Raw genomic sequence first — 26,094 nt, 5'->3', positions numbered from 1 at the left:
GAAAGTTTGGAAGAAATGATTTTGCTTACTATACTTATTGGTACAACATTATAAACATACTGTATTATTACTCTTGCTACCATCAGGATAAATTTGACCACTTTCAGGTTAATTTGGCCTCTACTACAAAAGTGAGAATCCACTTCAGATTATTATATTTTTTCTAGGCAACATATGGAATGATCGAAAGTGGAGTCTTTTGGGTATATATAATCCAATTCGAAAGTAGATGGAACAAACTTGTATTAACTCAAATCAAAGGATTACAAGAACCAAAGATCCACTCTTAATCTTCTGACTGAAAAAGAAGAATTAAAAGAGAAAACAAAAAAATTGCAGAAGGAGGGAGGTTCCAGAGCTAGTTATAACTAAAAATTAAAGGTAAAAGACAAGACTCAATTCTCTACCCTAATTGATAGCTCCTTCTGAATTTGTATAGGAGTGCCTTCCTCAGGTGTTTGCTCTATTGTGGCCTTATCTCTCACGGTACTAGCAGCCTTGTTCCTTTTTGGGGACCACAAATTCTTTTAGGTATTTTGGAGGGTGCACTACTCTGTTACTGCACCTTTGTCCAGCCTGTCTCTCACTGCCATCCCCTTGAAGACGAACCTTGTCCCCAAGGTTCAAATCAGGAAATTTGTGGAGAATGGAAGATGTGTCTTCCCAAGTGGCTTCAGTTTGTGGCAGGACCGACCATTTGATCAAGCATTAAGGAATTTGGTGACCTCCTCTAGAGATGGTGCGATGTTGCAGAATGAGTTTTGGATATATTTTATTTAAGGAAGAGTGATCCAAGAGGTCTATTGGAGTGACATGTTATGAAGGCTGGCCTATGCACTTGGGAAACTCTGATACATGAAAGACATTATGTATCTTTGAAGAGGCGAGGAGGTCGACTGTATAAGCCACCTCGCTAATGCGTTAGGGAATCTAGAATGGACCAAAGTAGCGTCGACTCAATTTGCTGTAACATTAGAAGCGAACAGAAAGTTAACGATATGGTCCCAATCTGATGTATACCCAATCACTATTGCAAACAAAATGTCTCGCCTTCATTTGTCAGCTAGTAGTTTTATCTTGTCTTGTGTGACCTTGAGATTGTCTTTTAAAAGGGCTAATGTTTCGTCTTGTAGACGAAATGTGTCGCCTATAACAGGAATGATGGAGGAGTCAGCCACAAATCTAGTGATGGTCGGATGAGGTCTTCCATAGATAACCTTGAAAGGGGTGAGCTTGGAGCTGTGTTGGAATGAGGTATTGCACCAAAATTCTACCCAAGGGAGTAGTTTCTACCAAGCAGCCGGAGTATCAGCAGTGAAACAACGAAGATACATTTCTAAACACTTGTTTAACGCCTCCGTTTGACCGTCGATTTGTGGATGATAAGCAGAGTTTTTGGCCAAATAAGTACCTTGAACTCGATTTATCTCTTTCCAGAGATCAAAAAGAAAAATTGGGTCACAATCAGTGACAATCTTGGAGGGAAAGCCATGTAGTCTGATGTATTTTTGCACGAACAGACCCTCATGGAAAGAGAATTGAGGAAGTGAATAAGAGTCTGCTTCGTGTTGAAGTTCCAACAACATAGGGTCAGACTTATTCAAAGCTTGCAATTTATCCAACAAAGCAAATTCAGATAGAGTGAGTGATAAAAATTGAGAGGTGGGAATGCGAGAAAGGGCATCTGCTGTGGATTTCCCTGGTTGATATATTATATCAAAATCATAACCAATGAGTTTGCACAACCATTGTTGCTGCTCTGGAGTCTGGATGACTTGTTTCGTGAGGGCGTTAAGAGGTTGCTGATTAGTCACGATTAAGAATTTTTTACCCAAGAGATATTGCTGCCATTTTTGCATTGCCTGAGTAATAGCAAACATCTTGCAATGGTAGGTGGAGGCAGCTTGCATCCGCGGAGATAGCTTCAGAAGGCAATTGGATGGCTGTCTTGGGCAATACAACCCCGATGCCTGTACCGGAGGCATCTATTTCTACCGTGAAGAGTTTCTAGAAATTTGGCAAATATAATACTGGAACATTGGCTAAGGCAGCTTTTATTTTGAGGAAGGCAGCATGTTGAACCTCAGTCCAACAAAAAGCATTTTTCTTTAGAACCTCAGTCAAAAGAGATGTTACTTGTGCATACACTTTGAGGAAACAACGGTAGTAACCGGTCAGGCCTAGAAATCCTCGAACTTCTTTCACAATGGCTGGAGTTGGCCAATCATTTATGGCTTGAATTTTGGTTGGATCAACTTGAATGTCGCTAGTTGAAATGATATGCCCAAGATAATCAATAGAAATTTGGCCAACTTGTACTTTGACTTCTTGACAACCAGAGAGTGCTCACGAAGACAGGCGAAGACCATGTTTAGGTGTTGCAAATGCTCAGGCCAAGAAGTGTTATATATTAGTATATCATCAAAGAATACAAGGACAAAGCAACGGAGGAATGGTTTAAAGATGGAATTCATAGTTGCTTGGAATGTGGATGGTTCATAGGTGAGACCAAACAGCATCACAATGAATTCATAATGACCTTCATGGGTGTGGAAGGCAATTTTCTCAATGTCCGAAGGATGCACCCTGATTTGGTGATAACCGGCGAGCAAGTCCAACTTGGAAAAGAAGCGGGCACCATACAATTCATCAAATAATTCATCAATGGTTGGGATAGGAAATCTATCCTTGATCGTGATGGAATTCAAGGCACGGTAATCAATACAAAATCGCCAAGTGCCATCTTTTTTTGCGAACCAATAAAATTGAGGAAGAGTAGGGCCTTGATCTTGGTCGGATTATACCGGATTGGAGCATTTCTATGATCAGATGTTCTCTTTCTGCATTCTGGAAGTGAGGATAACGGTAAGGTCGAACGTTGAGTTGTGAGACACCGGGAAGAAGGGGTATTCGATGATCATGTTGTCTTGATGGTAGGAAAGAGGAAGATTGAGCAAAGATGTCAGAGTACCTCTCTAGTAAGTTGGTAAGGTCTGTAGGTGTAGGAGAGTTAGTAAGACTGCCATCTGGGATAAGTTGTAATTGAAAGAAACAGGAAATATAGCCTTGTTTGGCCAAGCTTTTTTCTTTGGCCAAGAGTGTTTTTTTTGGCAAAAAATTGAGATGTTTGGCCAAGCTTTTGGAAGGAAAAAAAGTGCTTTTGAGGAGAAGCAGAAAAAAGTAGCTTTGCTCGAAAGTGTTTTTCAAATTAATTAGCCAAACACAAACTGCTTCTCGCAAAACGCACTTTTTTAAAAAGTACTTTTGAGAAAAACAATCATCAGTCAACATGTAGTCCTGGATAGTAAGAGATAACTAGGCGTACCACGCCCAAACATTGCAGACGATTTCCATCTCCAACCATCACAGAAAACTTTGAAGCGTCTTGGATTGGTAATTTGAGAAATTTTGTCATTCTGGGGTGGATAAAATTTTGAGTACTACCCCCGTTCAAAAGCACATGTGATGTGTTGCCTTTCACGGATCCACTGAAATGTAAGGTGGTCGTAACTTGTCCACCAGATAAATCGAGGTAACTTATAGATGCTACTGGTTCATCCTCCATAGGGAATAGATCTTTCGTAGAATCTGCGAAAGGATTATCAGGTAGTTCCAGCGGAGTGGAGTCAGAATGTTCTTCCTCGGAGACAAGAAGAAGGAGTTGTTGGGGGTTGGCACCACCGTGACCTTTAACCCATTTGTTGTCACAATTGAAATAGAGGTTCAGGTCACCTTTGCGTTAGAGTTCTACTGGTGCTAATTTTGTGAAGGGAAGACAGCCTAGCCCCAGAATTGATGCCATCGATGTGGTGTTTAAAGGTTGTGATGAGGTGTTGGGCAACAATGTGGGTGTTTTTGGAGAAAAAGGGTACGAGCTAGGTGAAAGAGTTGAAATTGGTTTGGTGGAGTAAGTCATGGAATTAGTATTGGGTCTATAGGAGGATGTGGGCTTAAGGGAGTGAGCTGGGCTTGAAAGCTTTTGTTCCTGTAAAAAGGCCAAGCTGATAGCTTCATATAGATCCTTGGGCCTGAAAAAAAGGACTTCACTCTTGATATATGGTCTCATCCTAGAGGTGAAACAGTGGAGCAACATGTGTGGGGCCACATCTGTGGTCTAATTTGCCAAATTTTCGTACCGGGTCAAATATTTTCATATAGAGGAGCCATTTGAATCTTTGCCAGCAAACTTTCCGGTGCCTCTAATGATTTGGGACCAAATCGGATGAGTAATTCTCGGGTAAATTACTCCCAACTAAAGATTTGATGATTCTGATACATCCAACGATACCACTGACGGGCTTCCCCTTCGAAGTAAAATAGGCAAACGCGCTCAAATATATTGGTAAAATCAAAATATTAATTTGCTTGAAATACATAACTCTCAGGGTGAGAACCATCGAACTTAGGTATGTTAATGGTAGTCAGTTTGGTACGACGAAAATGATCAAATGCGTTTTGTTGAAAAGGCGGAACAGATTGAGCATATGGGGGCTGCTGGTAATTGTAAGGATTTATAGGTGATAGAGGTTGGCGACCATATTGAGCGTGTTGGCCATATTGGGATTTGTGGTTGTTGTGGTGTTGGTTGTAGAGGGGTTTCTAGTTGTATTGAGGTTGTTGGTAGTAGTGGGGCTAATGAGTGTAGTGAGGTTGCTGGGTATCTTGAGGGTGTTGGTAGTATTGAGGTTGTTGGGTGTATTAGGGTTGATGGAATTAGGTTGGTGTGTAGTGTCGGGATTGGGATTGGTATAGTGGTGGGTGAAGTATCTTGTGGTAGAGCTGGTGCGGACGGTGCCATAGAAGTCGGGGGTGATAGGAGCAAACCTATTGTTGTATGTGAAAGTAGACAAAACAAAAGAAAGAGAAATCAAAAAGAGATGAAAATATAATGTAAGTGCTTATATCGACATTCTTGTAATGTAAGCGCTTACCTCGACATTCTTATGATGTAAGCGCTTACATCGGCATTCTTAAGATGTACGCGCTTGCCTCGGCAGGACATTCAAATGCCTATAAATAGGGGTCTACATTTTCATTTGTAGATCATCCCAAAACTTTTTCTTTCTCTCTTCAATTAATAAAGAGCTATTTTTGTGTGGCCGTGGAGTAGACAAAAATTATCGAACCACGTAAATCTTGTCTTGTCTTGTCTTGTGCTATTTATTGTTTTTCTCTCTTAAATATTCTTTTCCTTCTATTAGCTTGACACGCTTCCTAACAACTGGTATCAGAGCACAGATAGTGTATTTCTAGTAGAAAAGTACAGTATTGGTGCAGGTACTATTCACAAGAATAATGCGATACTATTGATCATCGTTACTATTCACAAGCAATATTCACATAAATTGTTTTTTTGTGAAAAATGGCATCGGAAGAAGGGAAGGTTAAGATTGACAAGTTTAATGACAAAGATTTTGGAATGGCAAAGATTTTGGATTCTGGAAAATGCAAATAGAGGATTATTTGTACAAAAAAAATTACAATTACCTCTGACCCAGGTGAAACCAGAGACTATGGCTAAAGCGGATTGGGATCTATTAGATCGCCAAGCTCTTGGTGTGATTCGGTTTACGCTAACACGAAATATGGCGTTTAACATCATTAACGAGAAAACCATTGCAGGCCTGATGAAGGCGTTATCAAATATGTACGAGAAGTCATCTGCTTCAAATAAAGTCTATTTGATGTGTCGATTGTTCAACTTAAAGATGACAGAAGGTGGATCAGTCACGGAACATATCAATGAGTTTAATATAATATTAACTCAGTTGAGTTCTGTATAACAATTGATGACGAAATCAGGGCGTTGATTCTACTATCATCTCTATCGGAGAGTTGGTCCGCAACAGTAACTGCAGTTAGCAGTTCATCAGGAAGTACCAAACTCAAATTGAATGATATTAGAGACTTGGTTCTAAGTGAAGATATTCGCCGAAAAAAATCAAGTGATTCCCCAGGATCTGCTTTTAATACCGAAAGCAGGGGGAGAAGCAACCAAAGAGGACAAAGTTATGGTCGTGGCAGATCAAAGTCAAGGAGAAAAGAATAATCCAAAAATCGTAAGAACATTACTTGTTGGAATTGCGATAAAAAGGGTCACTACAATAGTCAATGTAGAGAACCAAGAAGAAAAAGGAAGAAAATTTAGCAAATGTAATTGCTGAACAAGTCGATGGTGCACTAATTTGTTGTACAGACAATCCAGTCGAATCTTGGATTCTGGACTCAGGTGCATCCTTTCACTCTGCATCATGCAAAGAATTATTGCATAATTATATTGCTGGAAAATTTGGGAAAGTTTATCTCGCAAACGGCGAACCTTTCGGCATTGCCAGAAAAGATGAAGTTCGTATAAAGACTTCACAAGGAACGCTATGGAAATTGCAAAATGTACGACATGTTCCTGGCCTCAAGAAAAATCTGATATCTATGGGTCAGATTGACAATGAAGGATATATAACAACATTCGGCAACGGATTGTGGAAGATAACCAAAGGAAATTTGGTTGTGGCATGAGGCTTCAAAAGGGGAACATTGTATGCAACTGCAATACAGAGAGATACTATAGCAACAGTTGATCATGGTCATGATACAACATTGTGGCACTGGAGGCTCGGGCATACGAGTGAGAAGGGAATGAAGCTTTTGGCATCCAAAGAAAAGTTGCCAAACCTAAAACATGTTGAATTAGGTTTGTGCGAAGATTGCATTTACGGGAAACAAAAGAGAGTTAGTTTCTCAAAGGTGGGAAGGACGCCAAAGAAAGAGAAGCTGGAACTAGTGCATACAGATGTGTGGGGACTAGCTCCTGTAACTTCTCTAGGAGGCTCACGCTATTATGTCACCTTCATTGATGATTCCACAAGAAAGGTATGGGTTTATCTTCTGAAAAATAAATCTGATGTGTTTGTTACCTTTAAAAGATGGAAAGCTGAAGTTGAAAATCAGACAAGTATAAAGTTAAAATGTTTGAAGTCTGACAATGGAGGAGAGTATGATAGCCAAGAGTTCAAAGCATTTTGCTCAGAGAATGGGATCAGAATGATCAAGACAGTTCCTAGAACACCGGAACAAAATGGTGTTGCTGAGAGGATGAACAGAACCCTGAATGAACGAGCCAGAAGTATGAGAATACATTCTGGATTGCCGAAGTATTTTTGGGCCGAGGTTGTTAACACGGCAGCTTACCTCATAAATAGGGGACCCTCTGTACCGCTGAATTTTAAAATTCCTGAGGAGGTATGGACAAGAAAGGAGGTAACTCTCTCACATCTGAATATTTTTGGTTGTGTTGCTTATGTGCATGTAAACTCTAATGATAGAGATAAACTTGATCCTAAAGCTAAAAAATGTTTCTTTATTGGCTATGGTGATGATAATTGTGGTTATCGGTTTTGGGATGATCAAAATAGAAAGATCCTAAGACACAAGAATGTCACATTTAATGAAAATGTGATGTACAAGGACAAGCTTGAAGTAGAACCAACCAACACCAGCAAACAGACAATGTCTAAAACAGTTGAGTTAGAAGAAATCTCAGAAAATGAAGTGGCTAGAGGGATTACAGTTGATTCTGAAATTGAAGATGAAGAACTAGAAGCCGAATTTAAAGAAGAACTAGAAGCTAAACCTGGATCAGAACCAGAACCGGAACCAGAGATAGAATCAAATGCAGAACCAAATCTGGAATTAGGACCTGAATCAAATTCGGATTCAGTTACTCATGAACCTACATTGAGGAGATTTAAAAGAGTCACGAATGCTCCAGATAGGTTAACTCTCTCTCTCTTCACTATTTACTTCTAACTGATGCTGGAGAACCAGAGCATTTTTTTGAAGCAATGCAGGTGATAGACTCTGATAAGTGGAAGCTAGCCATGAAAGAAGAGATGAATTCTCTTCAAAAGAATAAAACATGGATACTTACGGAGTTACCAAAAGGAAAGAAGGCATTGCAGAACAAGTGGGTGTACAGAGTCAAGGAAGAGCATGATGGTAAGAAGAGATACAAAGCACGATTAGTAGTAAAAGGCTTTCAACAGAAGGAAGGAATTGACTACACTGAGAACCTCTCTCATGTAGTCAAATTAACTACTATCAGGTTGGTGCTAAGTATCGTAGCTGTAGAAAATATGCATTTAGAGCAGCTAGATGTTAAAATTGCTTTCTTGCATGGTGACCTTGAAGAAGCCACTACATGAAGCAACCTGAAGGTTTTCAAGTTTCTGGTAAAGAAAACCTTGTGTGTAAGTTGAAGAAGAGTTTGTATGGTTTAAAACAAGCTCCCCAATAATGGTACAAGACATTTTATGGATTCATGCATAAAAATGGTTTCACACGATATGAGATGGACCATTGTTGTTATATCAAAAATCTTGATGAATCCTATATCATTTTACTATTGTACGTTGATGATATGCTAATTGCAGGATCTAGCATAAATGAGATCAATTTGGTTAAGTAACAACTGGCGGAGGAGTTTGATATGAAAGACTTAGGAGCAGCTAAGCAAATGCTTCGGATGGGGATTAGCAGAAACAGGTCGGAAGGAACCTTAAAGTTGTCTCAAGAAAAGTACATACAGAAGGTACTAAGCAGGTTCAGTCTTCATGATGCAAAGACCAGAAGCACTCCACTCGGAAGCCATCTAAATCTGTCAAAGGACCAATCACCTAAGACAGATGAAGAAAGGAAGTACATGTCCAAAGTTACGCATGCTTCAGCAGTAGAAAGTTTGATGTATGCTATGGTTTGCACTAGACCTAACATAACTCATGTAGTTAGAGTTGTCAGTAGATATATGTCAGATCCAGGATAAGAGCATTGGGAAGGTGTAAAATGGATATTGCGATATCTCAAAGGCACCTCAGGTATGGCACTTTGTTTTAAAAAGAGCAATATTATCTTATAAGGTTTTGCTGATGCAAATTTAGGCGGCGATCTGGATAGTCGAAAAAGTACCACGCGCTACGTGTTCACCTTGGGTGGTATTGATGTTAGTTGGATGTCCAGACTTCAGAAAAGTGTTGCTCTATCTACCACTAAAGCGGAGTACATGGAAATCTCAGAAGCCAGAAAAGAGATGATTTGGCTCAAGAATTTTCTTAAAGAGATAGGTAAAGAGCAAGACAATTGTGAGCTTTTCAGCAATAGCTAGAGTGCAATTCATCTTGCCAAGAATCCAGTGTTTCATGCAAGATCGAAGCATATCCAGTTATGGTATCATCATATCCGAGAGTTGATAAATGAAGGAACTCTTTTCCTGCAGAAGATACCAAGATCAAAGAACCCGTCAGACATGTTGATCAAAGTTGTCGGTGTTGACAAACTGAGGTTGTGCACTGCCTCAGTTAGCCTTCAAGACTAATAGCGTGAAGGCACCACCAGAGAATAGCAAAAAAAAATTCTTTCTTGATGTAACATAGGTTTGAGGGGGAGATTGATAGGAGCAAACATATTGTTGTATATGAAAGTAGACAAAACAAAAGAAAGAAAAATCAAAAAGAGATGAAAATATGATGTAAGCGCTTACCTCAGCATTCTTGTGATGTAAGCGCTTACCTCGACATTCTTGTGATGTAAGCGCTTACCTCAGTATTCTTATGATGTACGCGCTTACCTTGGCAGGGCATTCAAATGCCTATAAATAGGGGTCTACATTTTCATTTGTAGATCATCCCAAAACTTCTTCTTTCTGTCTTCAATTAATAAGAGTTATTCTTTGTGCGGCCGTGGAGTAGGTAAAAATTGCCGAACCACGTAAATCTTGTCTTGTCTTGTGAAATTTATTGCTTTTCTCTCTTAAATATTCTTTTCCTTCTATTAGCTTGACACGCTTCCTAACAGGGAAGGGCTAGGGTTCTTTGATGTGGTTGGAATGGGTTGATGTTGTTTCCCGGCAGTTAGAATATGTAATTGACCCTGCATCTCAGACAACGCAGGAGAGATGGCGTCGAAATTCTGGGAGTGTAGAGCTAGTTGGTCCTTAATCTGAGCTACGTCGTTGTTTAAAGATTTCAATCGAGTCATCAGAGGATCACCCATTTGGAGAAGAGGTTCAACGAGAGCACCAAATGGAACAAACTTGTATTAACTCAAATCAAAGGATTACAAGAACCAAAGATTCACTCTTAATCCTCGACTGAAAACATCAAAATTGAAAGAGAAAACAAAAAAATTGCAGAAGGAGGGAGGTTCCAGAACTAGCTATAACTAAAAATTGAAGATAAAAGACAAGACTCAATTATCTACCCTAATTGCTAGCTCCTTCTGAATTTTTATAGGAGTGTCTTCCTCAGGTGTTTGCTCTATTGTGGCCTTATCTCTCAATGTACTAGCAGCCTAGTCCTTTTTGGGGACCACAAATTCTTTCAGGTATTTTGGAGGGTGCACTACTCTGTTACTTCGCTTTTGTCCAGCATGTCTTTCACTGGGGTTTGTTACAGTAGAGTTATAAGAAAAGCCGTCTCATGAAAAACTAATCTCACATTAAAAATATTTTCATCTTTTGATTCGTCCATGTACGAGAAGCACATGGAGAAAGTAATATTGTATGGACGGTAGTCCATACAATATTAGGTTAAAATATTTCCGTCTTGATTCAAATTATAAATGATTTTTAGCAATAAAAGTAATATATTTGACAACTATATGTTAAATATATAAATCACAATATTTATCATTAAAAATTTCTTAAAACTGCAATAAAGAATTATTTAATTTCTTGAATATTATTATTGTCCTATAAAAAATGAAAAAATCTTTTAAATAAGATGATCAAATTTTGGCATATACTATCGAAATTGCTCAAGTTTTACGGTTGAAAGTCTCAATCCCTTTATCCCTATCATGACACCAGCTTGAGGGTTATTTTAAGCCATAATCAATTGTAGTAGACTAGTAGTAATTTCGAATCATTTTTATCGAAGAATTTGAATATGTGAAATTCACCCATTTTATGTTGGAGCTCCATTAATGGTAAGAATAATGGACTAAATTTTTTTACCAAGGAAAAAATTAAATAATTTCTAAAACTAGTACAAGTTCAAATTTGAACATTTTCCCAAAACGCGGAGCATGAAATAACGTATTTGCATGAAAATTCTTCTTAGAGAAAAACTTCCCCTCGTAGCTTTCCTTCATTTTCGGGCAGAACGTTTCTTCCGTTTACCAAATTATGATCAATCCACTTGTCTCTTTCCTCTCGATCTCTCTCTCTCTCTCTGGTCACGCTCGAGAGAGAAAGAAAAAAAAATTAAATTTTCTTTTCTTGCTACATTTTTCTTCAAGAGTAATGTAAGGAAAATTGAGAATTCCTTACTTTTCTCTTCCTTCTCAAGATTCAAAATCAACGGATACACATCACATCAATTTGAGATGTGGGTTTGTGTGAATGTTGCATAAATGGGGAAGAAAATGGATCGAAGGAGAAATGGGTGTTTGATATTTTCGTTGTTGGTTTTGGTAGTAGCTGTGAAGGGTGAAAATTTGGTGTTCAATGTGAAGCATAAATATGGTGGGCGTAATAAAGGGTCGATTTTGAATGATCTTAAAGCGCATGATAGCCGCCGTCACGGCAGAATGCTCACCTCCGTTGAATTCAAATTGGGTGGCAATGGCTCTCCCACTGATGCCGCGTTAGTTCCCCTTCTCTGTTTTTTTTTTCCAATTGTTTTTTTGGGCAATTTATATACTACATGTTATATGTCTGCATTTTGTTTATGTATTAGGTTTTTCATAATTACTACTCTCTCTGTCTCCTAATTTATCATGTCTTGGCAGTGGCGGAGCCACATATAAGGAAGGGGTTCTATTGAATCCCCTCGTCCTTAAAATTATACCATGCAAGTAGAGTAGTGTTTTGTATGAATATAAGTTTTTGAATCCCCTTGATATAAGTGAAGCTTTTAGTGTAGTGACGAAGATGCATTGTGGCATATTTTGGAACCGCCTTAATAGAATTCCTGGCTCCGCCACCGTGTCTGCAAGTTTTTTTTTTATGTACAGAAAGTTGTTTCCTTTAAAGTTTAAACCCAATTAAAAATATTCACATGAAAAGAACGTCCGGATAGCTTTAGCTAAGTGAAAATTTCTTACTCAGAATTGAGTCCTAGATGTTGTTGTTGTTGTATGAAAAGTTGTCTCCTTTGCATAGGTTTTTGATAATTCATACTCTCTCTGTGTTGGGACGTTTGATATAGACTTCAAATTTCAATTTTTGATTTAAGTGGAGAAGAGCAGAGGGGCGAGTCCATTATCCACCGAGGTTCGGACCATGCTCCACTTGCACTCGGGGATTTCTCGGTTATCAAAAAAAAAATCAATCTTTGATTAGATGTTTTCTCTATCATATTAGCTTCTCTCAATTACTATGTTTTTCCATTATCTAACGTGTTAAAACAGTTTAAGGTTTGATTGTTGATAATTTGATAGTGATAGTAGGTGTTTCTTGTATTCATTCTTTCTTAAGAGGGGGACAGGGTGTTGAAGTTTTTAGAAAGTATGCAGCTTTGTTTCTCAACATTATGACTAACTGATATCATTGCTTCTTTGTCTAGCTCAGTGATTGGTAGTTGTTTACCACAATAAGTTTTAAAGGTTTGTTGTTCAAAATGCAGCCCCCCTTCACCCAACTTCACCTCCAAAAATTAAATATATAAACAAAAATTGCTGGGGACATGCAGGGCATGACTTCATATTGTGGTGGTGGTGGAGAAATGATGAATGCTCATATTATCCTTTGCCATTGTGTTTATGCATTTTCCTTATATATAAATGATGCAGGCTCTATTACACTAAGTTATCAATTGGAACGCCTTCGAAGGAATATCATGTCCAGGTTGATACTGGCAGTGACATTTTATGGGTGAACTGTGCTGGCTGTGAGGGATGTCCTACAAAAAGCGATCTCGGGGTATGATTCTTCTTCCAATTTATGTGTTATACTTCTCTTTCTTAGTGCAGATAATGGATGCTAGTTCTGTTATTCATAGACACATGTCATGTACTTATTCAATTGATTTATTACCTTACAGATAGACTTGGCGTCATATGACTTGAAGGCCTCTACAACTGCAAAATCTGTTTCTTGTGACGAAGAGTTTTGCATGCTTAATACTCCCTACTCGGATTGCAAGGTGGGAATGCCATGTGATTATCAGGTTAGTTATGGAGATGGAAGCTCAACCTCAGGATTCTTTGTAAAGGATGATATTCGGTTTGATCAAGTGTCAGGAGACCTAAAAACAACATCTATGAACGGGTCTATAGCATTTGGGTAATCTTCTAACCCTTCTGATTAAAATATGATTAAAATAATCCTATTGTTGATGAGCAAATAACTGATCAACTTGGATGACTAACATATAAGTTGCTAATCCTTGTGATTAAAAATTTCCTATGCCTATTTTTGCTGAATAAATTAACTGATAAACTTGGATGACTAATATAATTTTGATCTGTAATTCAATACATTAATCTGGTGTTTATAAGCTTTACTAAGTGTCAACTCTCTCTGTGTAGTCTCTGTTTTACTTCACCAAGTTCCATGCCGCACTTCTCAATTTATTTGAACTTCTCCATAAGATGTAATTGATGCTACTCAAGATTGCAATATAATGTAGTCTGTTCAGGCAGGTAATTTATCTCTAAATGACATGTGGTAGCTCACATCTTTTTTATCCAACGCAGGTGCTCGTCTAGACAAGAACTAAGTAATCCTAGTCAAGCAGTTGATGGAATACTTGGTTTTGGACAAGCAAGTTCATCAGTTATTTCGCAGCTAGCTGCAGCCGGGAAGGTGAAGAAAATATTTGCACATTGCCTAGATGGAAAGAATGGAGGTGGCATATTTACCATTGGACAAGTAGTTCAGCCAAAAGTAAATTCAACTCCACTAGTCCCCGATTTGTAAGTATTTTTACTATCAGAACCCCTTGTTTCTTAAAAAATAAATAAAGATGGTAAATGGCCCCCTGAGCTTTGATCTGGTGGTGAGAGCGCATTACATTAATTGTGGGTTAGGCGCACGCCGCTAGTTCAAATTCTACCGTAGACAAAAGTCTTAAGGGGAGAAGAGTAAAGAGGCAGACCCATTATCTACCGAGTTTCAAACTGCACGCCACTGGTCCTCAGGGATTTTTCGTTTATCAATAAATAAATAATGCATCTATTTGTGTTGATTTTTTATGCAAAATTTCTCAAACATGTCTCTGGTAAATAAATAAATATGGTAAATGGACAATTGCTCAAACATTTAATGCAAAATGTTATAATGCATCTGTTTGTGTTGATATTTGCATCCCCCTGGTTCAGTGATATGGACCTTCATCCACAATATGGCATCTTAGTTGGATTCTTGCTCTACTAGTCTCCCTTTTAATAGGTGGTCTACAAATATAAAAACTAGACAAAATTAATTAGTGCAGGACAGATTTTGCAGCAGCTTCTAGTTCTCAAATAGATTACATTTAGGACTGAAAAAGTTAAGAAATTCTTGGGTTAAAGGGAGTTCACTATGGAGATTGCCTTAATATTGAATCAAGATCAATATAGGCTTGAGAAAAAATTGAAAATAAAGACTTTTTAGGATGAAAAGCAGAGAGGGACCATAAGGTTCAAATTAAGACTATCCAACGGAAGCAAAGTTTTTGCTAAAAGTTCTGTAATAGCTGAAGGCTGTCGGATGAATTGATAGTATTACTGTTTCCAAGAATGATATTTTTAGGATTCATAGATGTAATGTTTTCTATAGAATGGAATAAAAAGTGATGTATTAAGAGTCAAGTGGCTTTCATTTAAGCTTTCTTTTCAGGAAGGAGGACTGAGACAGTCTAGTATGATAAAATAAACTTTTATATTAGGGACAAAGAAAATACTATAGTTATTGGAAACAAGGGAAAAGAAGGGTCATGTATGGTTGTACTGTAGTTACAACCTTGTAATAGAGACAATGTTAGAGCTGGCATTGCACCTTGGTAGCGAATAGCTAAGTTAGCGCCCATAAGGCACTAAGATGAGACTAGAATATATATGTTGACTGTGAGAATGCAAAGCGGAAAAATCTATTATTGAATAACAATGATACACTGAATTCTATATATAATACATATTCTACTCCTACTACATATGGGACTAGGACATATTCGATTCCTACTACATATGGGACTAGGATTATTTATACATAACTATCTAACATTGACTTTTGAAATTATAAAGTACTTCCAGTGCAGATTATTGTCTCCTATCTCTGCTATTGGATTTTAAAAAGTCTACCTAGTGTAAGGAGTTTAAAACTCTCTCGATTCACTCGCTGATGCTGCATATTTTTAATTACTTGGTTTCAAGCTTGAGTTTTGAAGTTGTGACTTCTGGTCTATTTTTTGTTATTTATTTTTCTTGCTTTGATTACATGATTTTAGCCTCACCTATTTACTGTTATCCTTTGAAATGTTTCCTTTGTTACACTACACTATTCTGAACTATTAACTAAAATATTTGCCTTCTTTTTAGGCCACATTATAATGTTGTTATGAAAGGAATTGAGGTTGGTGGTGAAGTTCTAGACATTCCCACAACCATCTTCAACACGAAATCCAGTATGACAATAATTGACAGTGGCACAACCTTAGCATATCTTCCGAACATGGTCTACAGTGCTCTCATCTACAAGGTAACTTCAGATATTTCAGAAACAGTGTAATTAATTTATTCCTTAAGAGAGCTTACACTGCATGTATGCATGGATAATTTTGAGCTTTCTGCTTGATTCTTCCTTCTCTTTGTTGCCATAGTTGATGGAACGGCAACCACAGTTGAATATTCGTCTTGTTGAGGAGAGTTTCCACTGCTTTGACTACACCGGGAAGTAAGATTTTTTCTGGCCTCTCATGTGAGTTTCATATTTCTTTCTGTTAAAGGCTTGGTATGTAATATCTTTTTTTTGTCCTATGAGTATATACACGAAAACAGTGGGAGAAGCAGATAATAATAGGGAACTTGTTCCTTCATTTGTCTAATGACCTAGTGAAAATGACTGCAAAGCAATTTATTGCAGTTGGTAGAAGGGAGTTTTTTTATTTGCAGGCACGTCATTTATAAAACTATTTATTGCAGTTGGTAGACGGGAATTTAATATATATGCAGGCATGTAATTTATAAAACTACTCTTGTTTCCCTCGTAATAGTTTTTCTAATTCAATTTTATGTGTGTGTGCCAAAATGGAGGAGTTACGGGAGTGTTATGTGACATGAACTCAATACTAGCAAGTACACTAGTCGTTCAAGCATATACAATAACAAGATCAATACACTAGCAAGTACACTAGTCGTTCAAGTTTATATAATGATGACGGGATGTCAATCCCACAAGGTTTAGGTAATATATGCTTATCTAATATAAGATTGTTTTGGGTGTTTGTGTTACAAAGGTTTGAAGATCCCTGTACATAGATGTAAGGGTCCCTAAAAAAAGTTGATAGTTCCTGTACAAAAATCACTAAAAGCCCTGTAGAAAAATCACTACTGTAAGGAATTTTATTAACATCTATCATGCTATTCTCTTCATATACATCTTCCATTTTGCACCAAAGTGCCAACTGACCTAAACATCTGTATCCTAAGATATTTGTTAGCGGAAACGTAAAAGAAAGAACACAAGATTTAACGTGGTTCGGATCAAAATAATCTTACGTCCACCAGAGAACAATTGCCCTTTTTAATATTAACAAAGGAAGGGGAGATTTCCCAATTACACTTAAGAGAATTTCTCTCTTAACTCTCTACTCACTACAATGTATTGTATTATTTTGGGATGATTTCTACAAGTGAAGGAGTGCATCTATTTATAGAGGTAAAGACCTCCTCTTGATGTCATTGGTGACATCAAACTACCTCCTCTTGATGTCATGGGTGACATCAAAGGAGGAAGCTTCCTCCTAGCATCCACACCAACTCTTTCCACCAACTCTTCCAATTGGCATGCCATTGTTGACTAAACATAAACCAACATTTTCAGCATGCCATTGTTAACTAAACATAAACCAACATTTTCAATCTCCACCTTGGTTTGCGTTTCGAGCGTGTGAACAACTCTGGCCAAAACTTCTAAGCTTACTGGGCAACCCCGTTGTAAGAAACAAGAAGAATCAAACCATTGTTGAACATACCACCTCCACCTAGCAACTGTTCTCTTCGGAGTTGCATCAGTTGATGCACACCCCCGCCAAGTCCTTGCAGTGTGCAAACTTAGCGAGCGGGACTATCTTGGTCAACATGTCTGCAGCATTATCGTCTGTGATAACCTTCACGACCTTGATAGTTCCCTCATCAATAACATCTCGAATAAAATGAAATCTGACATCAATGTGTTTAGTGCGCTCATGAAATCTCTGATTTTTCATTAGATGAATAGCACTCTGACTATCACATCTAAGAGTTGATTCCAGCTGAACCAAACTCAATTCCGCTACTAAACTTTTCAACCAGATAGCTTCCTTTACCGCCTCCGCTGCTGCCATGTATTCTGCTTCTGTCGTAGACAAAGCGACAATCGACTGCAAAGTCGACTTCCAACTGACGGCACTGCCAACGAGGGTAAAGATGTATCCAGTTGTGGACCTTCTTCTGTCAAGATCTCCTGCATAGTCAGAATCCACATAACCGAGAATTGAAATACCTGTACCACTTTTTCGAAAGGTAAGACCAACACCAGAAGCTCCTTTGAGATATCTCAATATCCACTTGACAGCTTCCCAATGCCTCTTTCCTGGGTTGGACATGTATCTACTTACCACACTTACAGATTGAGCAATATCTGGACGTGTGCATACCATAGCATACATAATACTACCAACTGCACTGGCATAAGGAATCTTTGACATATGCTCCACCTCATCCTCAGACTGAGGCATTTGTGACTCTGAAAGTTTAAAATGAGGAGCTAATGGTGTACTTACAGGCTTGCACGTTTGCATATTGAATCTCTCGAGAACCCTTTCAATATACCTCTTCTGAGAAAGATGTACAACATCGTCTTCTCTTGAAATCTCCATACCAAGGATTTTCTTTGCAGCTCCTAAATCCTTCATGTCAAATTCCTTACTCAATAGTTTCTTCAAAGCATTTATCTCTGTAATGTTGTTAGCAGCAATAAGCATATCATCAACATACAACAGTAAATAAATCATTGAGTTACCAGACATCTTCTTGTGATACACACAACTATCAAATGCACTCCTTGAGAATTCATGTGTAGTCATGAATGCATCAAACCTCTTGTACCACTGTCTAGGGGATTGCTTCAAACCATACAAAGACTTCTTTAGTTGGCATACGTGATCTTCTTTTCCCTCAGCTAGGAAACCTTCAGGTTGATCCATATAGATTGTCTCTTCTAGATCACCGTGTAAGAAAGCAGTTTTGACATCAAGCTGTTGAAGCTCCAAGTCAAATTGTGCAACCAATGCTAGTAGCACGCGAATTGAGCTATGCTTCACGACCGGAGAGAAAATCTCATTGTAGTCAATTCCCTCCTTTTGGCTGAAACCTTTTGCAACCAATCTCGCCTTGAACCTAGCATCTTCCACTTCAGGAATTCCCTCTTTCTTTCGGTAGACCCACTTGCATCCAACTGTCCTCTTCCCCTTTTGTCTTTTCACTAAGACCCATGTCTGATTCTTGTGAAGAGACTCCATCTCTTCAGTCATGGCTAACCGCCATTGTGCGGCATCCTTGCAAGAAGTTGCTTCAATATACGAGGAGGGCTCCAGATCTTTAATCTCTTCTTGTGCAGCTACGAACGCATATGCAATCAAGTTTGCTTGATTTATAAGGCGTTCCGGTTCTCGTGTCTGCCTCTTCTCCCTCCCCTTCGCAATTGTGTATGGTTCATTGACAGCAAGTTCTTCAACGCCTACATCTTCTGACTCATCTTTAACCTGAGTCTCTTGATCCTTTTCCTTGGCAAGCTCCACCGGAAGCTCCACCTGCTCGTTGTTCTTGTTTCCTGAAAACTCCACGGAAACTTTACGGGGATCAAGTATAGAGGATTCATCGAAGGTGACATCTCTACTAACTATAAATTTGAGTAAAGACAAACACCAAAGTTTGTACCCTTTTACTCCATCCACATACCCTACGAATATGGCCTTCTTAGCCCTTGGTTCAAGCTTTCCTTCATTAACGTGATAATAAGCTGGACACCCAAATACTCGTAAGTATGAATAGTTAGAGGGTTCACCTGACCATACCTCATTCGGAGTCTTAAAGTCAATTGTCGATGCTGGAGATCGATTGACAATATGAGCAGCAGTGTGAACTGCTTCAGCCCAAAATACTTTGGACATTTTGGCTTGTAGGAGCATACAACGAGCCTTTTCAAGAAGAGTTCTGTTCATTCTCTCGGCAACTCCATTCTGCTGTGGGGTATGCCTGACAGTCCTATGTCTTGAGATCCCATGAACCTTGCAGAATTCATTAAACTCTTCATTGCAAAACTCCAAGCCATTGTCTGTGCGAAGATACTTGATTTTCCGCTCCATTTGATTTTCAATCAAAATCTTCCACTCTTTAAATGCTTCAAAAGCATCACTTTTTGCCTTCAAAAAATACACCCAAACCTTTCGTGAGAAATCATCAATAAAAATGAGAAGATACCTCTTTCCGCCCTTCGATGGAAGTTTAGAAGGACCCCATAAATCTGAATGGATGTAGTCTAGCACTCCTCTTGTCTTGTGTTTGCCAGTGCTGAAGCTGACCTTCTTCTGCTTCCCTAGAACGCAGTGCTCACAGAAGTCAAGCGTGCTGATCTTCTCACCTTCCAAAAGTTTACGATTGCTCAACATCTCCAGTCCACGTGCGCTCATATGACCTAGTCTCATGTGCCATAGTCTTGCCTTGTCATCATTAGATAACTGCACTGTAGATGCATTTGCAGAGCCAACAATGGTGCTTCCGGCCAATGTGTAAAGGCCGTTCTCCAGCTTGCCTTTCAGCATGACTAAAGAACCTTTAGTCACCTTCATAGTTCCTGCTTCGCTCATGTACCTGTAGCCTTGTTCATCCAGAGTACCCAAGGAGATCAAATTCTTCTTCAGATCAGGAACATGACGGACTTGTGTAATAGTCCTCACGATTCCATCATGGCAGCGAACCCGAACTGAGCCAATGCCAACTATTGCACAAGTTGCATTATTGCCCATTACTACGGTTCCTCCACTTTTCTCGTAGCTGCTAAACCAGTCTTTTCGGAACGTCATATGCAGAGTACAAGCAGAGTCTAACACCCATTTGTTTTCATAACTACTATTATTATTACACGATGTTGTTAGTACATAATCATTATCAAAATTATGTACCTGTTCAACTGTAGATGCACTCGCCTTTTCCTTGGACTTTGACATTGGGCAATCTCGTTCAAAGTGCCCCTTCTTGCCACAACCCCAACACTCTGTATTCTTCTTGTTCACACGAGACTTTGATCTGTGCTTTGATTTGGTCTTTCCCTGTTGGCTAGTCCGGCCTCTTACAAAGAGGCCACTTGCCTGGTCATCTCTATCTCCTTCAATGTGCCTCCGCACATCACTAGAGTTAAGTGTCTGCCGCACTTGCTCAAGCTTGATAGGCTCCTTGCTATACATCATTGAATTCTCAATATCACGATATCCTGAAGTCAATGAAAATAGCAAAGCACATGCAAGCGTCTCCTCCTCCCTTTTAATTCCTGCAATCTGTAAGTCCATGACAAGTTTATTAAACGCATCTAAATGATCTTGTAACGAAGTACCTGACCCCATCTTAAATGTGTGAAGACGCCGTTGTAACAACATTCTTGTTGTCACTGATCGGTCTTGGTATAGCCCTTCTAGCTTTTCCCACAACTGTTTGGCCGTCTCTTCGGTACCCGTACTCACTTCACAAAGCACGTTAGGTGCAAGGGATAGTTGGATTGCACTCAATGCATCCCCTTCAATCTTCTCCTTGTCGGGAGCTGATATATCCGTAGGATACTTTCCGTCAATAGCATGGATTGAACCTTCCCTCCGCAGTAACGCCATCATCTGGATCTTCCAGATATTGAAGTTGTTGCGTCCATTGAATCTATCAATTTCAAACTTCATGGAACTCATATTTGCTTGTTCTTTCTCCTTGGATCGTTAAAGAATCATGTCGCTCTGATATCAATTGTTAGCGGAAACGTAAAAGAAAGAACACAAGATTTAACGTGGTTCGGATCAAAATAATCTTACGTCCACCAGAGAACAATTGCCCTTTTTAATATTAACAAAGGAAGGGGAGATTTCCCAATTACACTTAAGAGAATTTCTCTCTTAACTCTCTACTCACTACAATGTATTGTATTATTTTGGGATGATTTCTACAAGTGAAGGAGTGCATCTATTTATAGAGGTAAAGACCTCCTCTTGATGTCATTGGTGACATCAAACTACCTCCTCTTGATGTCATGGGTGACATCAAAGGAGGAAGCTTCCTCGTAGCATCCACACCAACTCTTTCCACCAACTCTTCCAATTGGCATGTCATTGTTGACTAAACATAAACCAACATTTTCAGCATGTCATTGTTAACTAAACATAAACCAACATTTTCAATATTTACTGATGTTCTTTAGCATTCAAAACATGCAACCTTATATGGAGCTTTTGTTTTCCATATTAGTTTCCAGGGCCAGGATATATGCTCCTGCATACCTGAACTAACAGTTCTGTAGCAGGTCTTAACATAAAAGGTACCACTGCTATTTCCCTTCCATATGGAAAATAATATACATGTAATATGAACTTATGAGGAGTCAGATTTCAGTTTGCTAATGGCTGAGAATAAAAAGTGTTGATAAAAGTTTAGACAAACTGATACAAAGCAGCCCAGTCCCGAAAAGAAAATTAAAGACCCAACAGATCAAGGATATACCGGCCCGAGATGCGAACCAGTAGTATACAAAAATGTGTATACTAATGTTTCTTAACTTGTTTTCTGTCCTAGTACTTCCAAAATATACTTTGTAATTTGTACTTTTTGGAGAGTACTGTGTATCTTGTAATTGTTTTTGGGACGGACGGAGTAATTTGTTTTTGGAGTGACTGGGAAGGAATAAAGGACGAGTATGTGTATTTATACCGGGATTGGGAATAGGGAAGAGTATTGATTTGTAAGAAATTAATCAGTATGAGTCAGATATAAATTGCAATGATATATAAACTCAATGTCTTTTAACTTTCCTCTTCCTCTGCTGGTGCAGGATTGATGATGGATTCCCAGTTGTAACATTCCGCTTTGCAGATTCGCTTTCTTTGACAGTTTATCCCCACGATTATCTTTTCCAAGTCACAGTAAGTAATTAAGTATGCTGAACTTTTCCAGCTCTTTTTTTATTTAATCAGATGAAATTTTTTCCTTTTCCCAAGAAAACTTCCAATTTCAATTCTAAAATTTGATTGTTGGACCCTTGCTTGTTGTACAATAGCAGTTCTTTTAGCTCTCACTCCATTGCCAGACTGAACATTCACGAGCATAGGCCTTTAGATTTGTCTCCTAGGTTAATCATGTTAGATTCAACACAGCTATTTTTCTGGGAATTTGTCTCTTTCATGTCTATATGATACATTTGTGTATGTTTTATTCTACACTTCTGTTGGTGTATATGTCTGCATTTATATGTATGTTGTCCGTACCGGAGGATAGGACCAAAAAGATGGCCTTGTGTTGTTAGGGTGCAGAGAAATATGTCCCTTCTCCTCATGGAGAATTTCATCTCAGTTTTGCTCTGGTCTCAATTTTGCAGGAGAGTCGATGGTGTATTGGTTGGCAAGACAGTGGAGGAATGCAGGCAAAGGATGGAATGACAATAACTCTGTTAGGAGGTATCATTTGACACCTTCTCTTACTTTTAAGAGAAACCATCTAAATTGAAGTAAATCCTTGCAATTTTTATCGAAGAATTTTTGTGAAACTTAAGCTTGACCGTGCTCGATGATATTCCATCCAATCTTATTTCAGCAAGCATGAGCTGGATAAGACATTTCAGGAATATGAATGAATGTAGGACAAAATAAATCTTGTTGTTGGTCAAGCTTGCAGCAATGTTGAGGGATTAGAGACAGTATAGATAAGAATGCATAATCCAAAATAAGTTTAAAAGTTATAAATATGATAAAATGCTTAAAGCTGTGGTAAAGCTGTTGTGTTGGAGTTTAACGATGATTGCAATTTGCTATGATAGAGAAATCTTAGAGGAGGCTGCTGAAGAGCCTATTAGGTCCTCCACGCTCTGTCAATGCTGTGGATAGGGAAAATTTGCATAACAAGTCCCTTTAGCTGATGAAACCTTTCGTGAAAGTTCCTCATTAACTTAATTAATTAACAATGCACAAGTGGGGGAGCCTTGCGCTACGTAATGTGGTAAGTAATCATTCCTTATGCTTAATCATCAAATAAGAACATCGTCCTCTCTATTTCCAGTGGCCGGCATCGCCCGCTCCTCCTAGGGTGCCGCCTCCTTCGTTATTTCGAAATTTGTTCAGATCCAAGAAAGCCACAAGAAAGAGAAGGGAGATGGCTGTGGGACAAAGTGAGAAAACAGTGGAGGAGGGAGCAGTTTGGAGAAGGGTGGCGGTGGCGATAAAGATGGTTGAGCAGGTTATACATAGAGGGGATGCTGTAGGGCAGCCGTGGGTGTGGGTGGTATGAGAGGTGGCAGATTTGAGCAGAATTTTGGGAGAATGGCCTAAAATAGAGTAATAAATAGCTCCTATCTCTTGGACACATGGTGTTAAGAGGCTATATATTTTGGCTTGCATTTGTCTTCTCACGTGCTAGATGGACGTGCATACATTGTTAATGCCATGCCAGCTCTACGGGTGGTATTTATGGGTAATAGGACCTCCCACAAAGTACAGGTAAACATAATATTAGTTGAAGCTGTAGCAGTAAGAATACTCTTTCTAGGCCTGGACTGGAGTGGAATTGAATGATAATTCTGCCATACATTCTGCTTCATCACTTGCATCCAATGTTCTTCTGCAATCCCATTCTTTTATCTTTCAAAAATATTAACGCCGTACACATTATAATTTACATTAAAAAGTGTGCAGCTTTCAGAATTGACTTAAGTTGATAAAACTATTGATAGACAGCTTTTTGACAAATATTTTGTTGCAGATCTTGTGTTATCAAACAAGCTAGTTCTGTATGATATCGAAAACCAGACCATTGGTTGGATCGAGTACGACTGTGAGTATAGTTAATTGATTGTGATTCTTCTGTAGTCTACTCCATATTGAAATGAATCGATTTCCAATATCATTCGTAGCCTTCTACATACATATGGAAATCAATTCATTCCTTTCATTCCATAAGACGCCCCTCCTATCTAAGAATTAGGTGTCTCGCCTGTGTTTTGGTTGCTCTACTTCCTAGTTGTTGTTAATGCTTTCCTGACTTTTACACTACTGTATTTTTTTTCTATACTGTTGTGATTTGCATGCTTGCTTGGAGCCAAGAGTCTACCGGAAACAACCTCTCTACCTGAATAAGGTAGGGGTAACGTTGTGTACATAATACCCTCCCAAGACCCCCTATTTGTGGGATACACTGGGTTTTTTGTTGTTGCTGTTGTTGTTGTGCTATTCTTCACTAGCACTCTATAATGAAAGAAGATATTGATGCTTTCCTCATGTTTCAATGTTTTGCATAGTTATTTGGATTTTGCAGAATCTTCTACTGCACATGAATGCCTTTAAATATCTTCATATATTAGCTATAAAGTGCCTTCCTTTCTTTCTATTTTCTCAGGTTTAGAGACTCCATGTTATTACGATGAAATGTTATGCTATACTCAGTGCATTGTTTATAATTTCCTTGAAAGATTTTTCTTTCAGCATTGGACTTCTCCTCAAGTATTTGCTGTGTTAATTTCAGGCTCTTCAACCATCCAACTCAAATATGAAAGCTCTGGAAGTGCTGGAAGCGCGTATACTGTGGCTTCTCACGATATTTCATCATCTTCTATTGTGGATTCAAGGAAGGGTTTTACATTCTTTTTTTTAATCATTTCCATCCTGTATAATTTGTTGAAGTGATATCATAAACAGCTGTACAGGTGGTCATTTTTGTACCATAATATTCAGAAATTTGAAGGTTTCGACATGTTTCATTGCATATAATCCTTTTCCTCGGTTACTTCTGATGAAACAGTCATTAGCAGTTTCTCTTCTATGTTTAACATGTAAGAACCATTCATATAGAAGCTGGTCAAGTATTTATCTCTTCTCTGGGTATTGTTTCATAGACTATTATAGACAGTAAACATATTTAACCTGGTTTTATAAGTTAATACTCTCTGAGGAGGGCTCTTATTCAGATGAATCCGTAGCTAAAGTACTATATATAATAAACCACCTTTTAAAAGGATTTAAGAGGTGCGATCCGCATATTCTTAAAAAGGATTTAAGATATGTATATATATAATAAATGCTTCAACAGCTCCTGGAGAAAGTTGCTTGAAGAAAGATGAATCTTATTTATAGCAGTATAATATTGAACAAGAAATGCCATTAGCCATAGCCAATATTCTGAAAGTTGCATGGAAATTGTAGAGCATATATTTTTCTGAAACTGATGGATTTTAGGTAGCCCTCTCCTTGTTAGCCTATGCCATTCATTTTAGAAAATTCATTTGATTATGAAGTTGCTACAAATCTCGAAGGCAAATGCAATCGAAAAGCGTCTTCATTTCAAACGAGACACATCCTACAGGGTAAAAAATTTATACGCACCCGATGTTTATACAAAACAAGCGAATGCAAGACATTTATATGAAATCAACGAATACAAAAACTTTATACTAAACCAATAAATGCGAGACTTTTATACCAAACCAACGAATGCAAGGCATGTATCCTTAATATACGCATTTATCACTCACAGGGGCGGATGCAATGTGGTAGATGCGGGTTCAATTGAACCCATAACTTTCGATGCGGAGTTAAAATTTATATGTATAAATTCATTAAAATTGCTAAAATAATGGATTTGAACTCATAACTTTAAAAATATAATGGGTTCAATGTTAAATATCTT

General features: G+C 38.4%; 1 protein-coding gene across 1 annotated transcript; it reads left to right on the top strand.

Moving 5' to 3' along the window:
* The first annotated feature begins 10,743 nt into the window (after positions 1–10,743).
* On the top strand, positions 10,744–25,228 carry LOC104232372 (aspartic proteinase 36-like). The gene is made up of 10 exons (XM_009785562.2): positions 10,744–11,636; positions 12,784–12,913; positions 13,035–13,276; positions 13,690–13,908; positions 15,511–15,670; positions 15,792–15,865; positions 22,256–22,346; positions 22,799–22,877; positions 24,175–24,246; positions 24,934–25,228. Exons 1-10 carry the CDS (start codon positions 11,404–11,406, stop codon positions 25,092–25,094), a joined length of 1,461 nt encoding a protein of 486 aa, XP_009783864.1. The 5' UTR covers positions 10,744–11,403; the 3' UTR covers positions 25,095–25,228.
* Positions 25,229–26,094: the final 866 nt, after the last annotated feature.

Source organism: Nicotiana sylvestris, chromosome 5 (assembly GCF_000393655.2).
Source record: "Nicotiana sylvestris chromosome 5, ASM39365v2, whole genome shotgun sequence".
NCBI lineage: Eukaryota > Viridiplantae > Streptophyta > Magnoliopsida > Solanales > Solanaceae > Nicotiana > Nicotiana sylvestris.
The sequence above is the reverse complement of the archived record's forward strand: the minus strand, read 5'-3'. Positions and strand labels throughout refer to the sequence as shown.